Source organism: Scyliorhinus torazame, chromosome 14 (genome assembly GCF_047496885.1).
Source record: "Scyliorhinus torazame isolate Kashiwa2021f chromosome 14, sScyTor2.1, whole genome shotgun sequence".
NCBI classification, from domain to species: domain Eukaryota; kingdom Metazoa; phylum Chordata; class Chondrichthyes; order Carcharhiniformes; family Scyliorhinidae; genus Scyliorhinus; species Scyliorhinus torazame.
Window position 1 is genome coordinate 3,912,617 of NC_092720.1, and position 6,000 is coordinate 3,918,616.

Consider the following 6,000-nt stretch of genomic DNA (forward strand, 5'->3'; position numbering starts at 1 on the left):
ATGAATTGAAAGCTGCTTGCTGCTACAATCATTTATATAATGCTGGTCCTTTTCCAGAGTCTATATTAGAGTGTTTATATAATCTTGTTTTTCCGACACGCTAAACTGAACCTGTTGCTGTCAGGGTGGCATCATACCGCCACCTGGTGGCTTTTCAGGGGCTGTGCCCCAACACATTTGGCAAATTTGAATCAATTTGCAATCTGGGTTTTTAGAAACTCTTCAAAAGAAAAGCTATGATTCCCAACCAAAGCAGAACTATCTGGGACTCAGTGCCTCGTAGGTAACTGAGAGACACCACTTTATTAATTACAAATATTAACTTTTAAAACCCTTTATAAAGAAACAATATTATTATGCTAATGTATTTATAATCAGCTGTAATAGCCTGAAACTGACCAAGACAAGATTCTGAACACAGTTATTTTATGGAATCAGTTTCAGATCAGTTTCTACCTGTGGAATATATCAACATTTGTTTAATTGTCCATTATTGCTTCCATTACTGAATCTGCACTAAATATTACAATATTACAGGGCGAATTACAATATTATAGGGCCCTCTCCAATGACAGGATTGACTATAGCTGCAATATATTTGTATGTTTTCTTATTATTGCCTTAAAGTCTTTGGTAAATTCAGCTTCCTGTGTCTAAATAGCAAAACAACATTTAATCTGCTATCAGCATATCGGCAAGATAGTTCAAGCTCTTGGTGCAGCCTCGTAACCACCCAGCAGTTAGACAAGTTAGTGTGTGATGTGCCTTAAAATGCAATTACAAATTGGCTTCTTTATGAGCTACACAAGGTGGTTGTAACGAATTCTCACACCACAGTTGTTTACATTGTTCTAGGTTTACTCAGGATTATTTTCCCTTTCCTTGGTGAAGGAGCACCCGCCCCTAGTCCACGAACAGTGTCTTTTGATTCTGTTGTTTTCAATCAGAGAGAAATGCGATTTTACACCTAGTTTCACTATCGTTCAGCTAGGGAAGTGGAGAAGAGAGATCAGGACTCACATTGCTGATCACGACAGCAGAACCTATCAAAAACACAAGTGCGTGTTAGGCAAGGTCAAACCTGTTTTCAGTGAGACTCAATGTCTGTGCAACCCATATTCTACTGAGAGTCAGCACTTTCAGGAACTGTGTCCCAGTGAGAGCCAGCACCTTCAGGAACTGTCGCACAGTGAGAGTCAGCACCTTCAGGAACTGTGTCCCAGTGAGAGTCAGCACCTTCAGGAACTGTCGCACAGTGAGAGTCAGCACCTTCAGGAACTGTCGCACAGTGAGAGTCAGCACCATCAGGAACTGTTGCACAGTGAGAGTCAGCACCTTCAGGAACTGTCACCCGGTGAGAGTCAGCACCTTCAGGAACTGTCCCCCAGTGAGAGTCAGCACCTTCAGGAACTGTCGCACAGTGAGAGTCAGCACCTTCAGGAACTGTGTCCCAGTGAGAGTCAGCACCTTCAGGAACTGTCGCACAGTGAGAGTCAGCACCTTCAGGAACTGTCGCACAGTGAGAGTCAGCACCTTCAGGAACTGTGTCCCAGTGAGAGTCAGCACCTTCAGGAACTATCCCCCAGTGAGAGTCAGCACCTTCAGGAACTATCCCCCAGTGAGTGTCAGCACCTTCAGGAACTATCCCCCAGTGAGTGTCAGCACCTTCAGGAACTGTCCCCCAGTGAGAGCCAGCACCTTCAGGAACTGTGTCCCAGTGAGAGTCAGCACCTTCAGGAACTGTCGCACAGTGAGAGTCAGCACCTTCAGGAACTGTCGCACAGTGAGAGTCAGCACCATCAGGAACTGTTGCACAGTGAGAGTCAGCACCTTCAGGAACTGTCCCCCAGTGAGAGTCAGCACCTTCAGGAACTGTCGCACAGTGAGAGTCAGCACCTTCAGGAACTGTGTTCCAGTGAGAGTCAGCACCTTCAGGAACTGTCGCACAGTGAGAGTCAGCACCTTCAGGAACTGTCGCACAGTGAGAGTCAGCACCTTCAGGAAGTGCGTCCCAGTGAGAGTCAGCACCTTCAGGAACTATCCCCCAGTGAGTGTCAGCACCTTCAGGAACTATCCCCCAGTGAGTGTCAGCACCTTCAGGAACTGTGTCCCAGTGAGAATCAGCACCTTCAGAAACTGTACTCCAGTGAGTTACAGAAGATTGCTTTGGCTCAAGTTAATAATGATATTCCTGGGGCATGGCACCAGATTAAGTTTGTGTACATGTTGCCTGGCTCAGCACTGTACAGTCCAATGTGTCTAGGAATTGTAACCTTTGGAGCTCTGTGAGGTCTCGGTCATTCGAAAATGTTCTATTGAATTTCTGTAAGTCCTGGTCCAATCCCTGGATACAGATCATAAAGTGACATATGACAATCTTATCGCAGATGTGCAAATAACTGCTGGTTCCTCCCAGTAATGTGTGAATATAAATGTTTACGTGAGGAGGTTTTAATCTTAACCAGACAGGTTGTACCCTCTGGATTTGGTCTCTGAGAATTCTGACAAGCACGTTCAACACCTGAACTTGCTCTGAACTGATGGATTCAGCACAAGTCATGTTGATGATAATGTTGTTCACTATGAATATTGAAGCACATCGGAGTAGAGGGGATTGGAAACAATCTATGTGCCACACGCCCTATAACCATCTTCCAACATAATCCTATCCAACTCATTGCAATTCAAATCAACCCAACTCAACTCAATCCAATTTAACCCAACTCAACTCAACCCAAACAAATTTAACCTAACCCAACTCAACTCAATCCAATTTAACCCAACTCAACTCAACCCAAACAAATTTAACCCAACCCAACTCAACTCAATCCAATTTAACCCAACTCAACTCAACCCAAACCAATTTAACCCAACCCAATTCAACCCAACCCAATTCAACCCAAACCAATTTAATCCAACCCAACTCAAACCAATTTAACCCAACCCAACTCAAACCAACTTAACCCAACTCAAACCAATTTAACCCAACCCAACTCAAACCAATTTAACCCAACCCAACAACTCAAACCAATTTAACCCAACTCAACTCAACTCAAACCAATTTAACCCAACCCAACTCAAACCAATTTAACCCAACTCAACTCAATCCAATTTAACCCAACCCAACTCAAACCAACTTAACCCAACTCAAACCAATTTAACACAACCCAACTCAAACCAATTTAACCCAACCCAACTCAACTCAAACCAATTCAACCCAACCCAACTCAACCCAAACCAAATCAACTCAAACCAATTCAACGCAACAACCCAAACCAATTCATCCCAACCCAACTCAACCCAAACCAATTTAACGCAACTCAACCCAAACCAATTTAACCCAACTCAACCCAAACCAATTTAACCCAACTCAAACCAATTTAACCCAAAACAATTTAACCCAACCCAATTCAACCCAAACCAATTTAACCCAACCCAACTCAGTCAAACCAATTTAAACCAACTCAAACCAATTTAACCCAACCCAAACCAATTTAACCCAGCCCAACTCAATTTAAACCAACCCAAACCAATTTAACCCAACCCAACTCAATTCAAACCAATTTAACCCAACCCAAACCAGCTCAACTCAAACCAATTTAGCCCAGACCAGCCCAACTCAACTCAAACCAATTTAACCAACCCAATCCAACTCAAACCAATTTCACCCAGCACAACTCCACTCAAACCAATTTAACCCAACCCAACTCAACCCATCCTAACTGAACCCAACTCAATCAAACTCAATTCACCACAAACCAATCCAATCTAAGGCACTTTATCATTTTAGAGAAGAGTAGGCCTGCGGACAAAACTGCTCAATAGAGAAGATGGGAGGAGTCATAAAATTGAACTGATTGTGCAGAGTGCAATCTAGACATGTTGGACTGTATATACTTATTTCAAATGAATATAAAACATTTTATATATAACACTTCAAATTCGATATCTTCTGCTTTGCTATTCACTAATGTTTATTTTAATTACCGAGATATTTCTTTATAAAACTATGTTTTCATCCGCAATATGTTTTTATTTTGATTCTAGGGGGAGCTGAGAATCATTCATGAACATGGCCTCCCCCTTCTCTGCTATGAGATTTCTATATTGCCTGTTAGCACCATTATCAATAAAAGCCTCACATACAACCAGAATGTTTATAGTATGTGGTATATACTGACATAGACTTATAGTTCAAAAAATTGCGCTCAGTATTGGTTATTTGGTCTTTGACCGCTGCATTCACCTCTTTGCCCTGATGTTGGGAGAATTCTCCTAATATTTCTGAACATTTCCTCAGACACTTTCATTGTTGGGTACAAAATGGTAAACAAGAGGCTGACATCAGGTCTAATCCTATTAGATTCGTGGTCAGAACCCTGATGTGAGGGTAAATCTCAGTTGCACCCACAGACGCACAGCCCTTCTGCACCTTGGCTGTGCACCCCATTCCCATCCTCATCCAACAGTCACCCACAAGAACCATATTCCCTCTAACTGGATGTTTCCCGAATAAGTGGGTTGACACAACCTGTGTAAACAGGAAACAGAACATATCAGAGCAGAAAGTGGTGGAAAATCTCGGCAGGTCTGACAACGTCTATGGAGGGAGATATAGAGTTAAATTTCCAAATCTTCAGAACCAAAGCTAGGAGATGGCAAGGTAAAACCTGCTCCGAAACCCTGGGCGAGTGAGCGGTCAATTCCAGCCCCACCTGCCCGGAGTCCCAACACAAGTGAATTAACCAATAATACTTATAGAAATAGCCAAAGTCTTGGCCTTGGCTGAACAATAATTACAATCACCAGGGTTGTAAGTTTAAACACAATTACTGTTTATTTATAACAAGGACTAGCATGAAATATGCAGTAAATACACTGGTTAATGACAACCTAATACCTACTTCCCTCTTTAACTGTCCTACTACCTACACAGACAAGACAGACAAAGTCAAGGGGGTGGAAAGGGGTGAAAAATAAAAAGGTTGAAGGTCAAAAGGTAAGAGTCTTTGCTTCAGACGGTGGTCCTTCAGAACCCTTTCCTCACAGCAAGCTTGCTGATTAAAGATTTTGGTGTGCGGCCTGTAACGATCTTCGTAGATTCAGTCATTCAGGATCTCTGCAGTTTAGAAAATGCAGACCTTCCGGAAACATTCAACAATCTTTGTTATTAAGAACATAAGAACTAGGAACAGGAGTAGGCCACCTGGCCCCTCGAGCCTGCTCCACCATTCAATGAGATCATGGCTGATCTTTTGTGGACTCAGCTCCACTTTCCGGCCCGAACACCATAACCCTTTATCCCTTTATTCTTCAAAAAACTACCTATCTTTATCTGAAAAACATTTAATGAAGGAGCCTCTACTGCTTCACTGGGCAAGGAATTCCATAGATTCACAACCCTTTGGGTGAAGAAGCTCCTCCTAAACTCAGTCCTAAATCTACTTCCCCTTATTTTGAGGCTATGCCCCCTAGTTCTGATTTCACCCGCCAGTGGAAACAACCTGCCCACATCTATCCTATCTATTCCCTTCATAATCTTATATGTTTCTATAAGATCCCCCCTCATCCTTCTAAATTCCAACGAGTACAGTCCCAGTCTACTCAACCTCTCCTCGTAATCCAACCCCTTCAGCTCTGGGATTAACCTAGTGAATCTCCTCTGCACACCCTCCAGTGCCAGTACGTCCTTTCTCAAGTAAGGAGACCAAAACTGAACACAATACTCCAGGTGTGGCCTCACTAACACCTTATACAATTGCAGCAGAGCCTCCCTAGTCTTAAACTCCATCCTGTAGCAATGAAGGACAAAATTCCATTTGCCTTCTTAATCACCTGTTGTACCTGAAAACCAACTTTTTGCGACTCATGCACTAGCACACCCAGGTCTCTCTGGGTCACAAGTAGGCTTACATTAAAACTGCAATGACGTTACTGTGAAAATCCCCTAGTCACCACATTCTGGCGCCTGTTCGGGTACACAGGGAGAATTCAGAATGT

General features: G+C 43.0%; 1 protein-coding gene across 5 annotated transcripts in view; it reads left to right on the plus strand.

Moving 5' to 3' along the window:
* lpp (LIM domain containing preferred translocation partner in lipoma) overlaps positions 1–4,154 on the plus strand; it is a 672,742-nt gene extending 668,588 nt beyond the window's left edge. For all 5 annotated transcript variants that reach the window (XM_072473629.1, XM_072473634.1, XM_072473633.1 and 2 more), the window contains one exon: positions 4,048–4,154. Coding sequence is in view for 1 of the 5 variants with exons in the window: in XM_072473633.1 (XP_072329734.1) it covers positions 4,048–4,057 (10 nt within the window). In the remaining 4 variants the exon portion in view is untranslated. The remainder of the gene's footprint in view (positions 1–4,047) is intronic.
* The last annotated feature ends 1,846 nt before the right edge of the window (positions 4,155–6,000 follow it).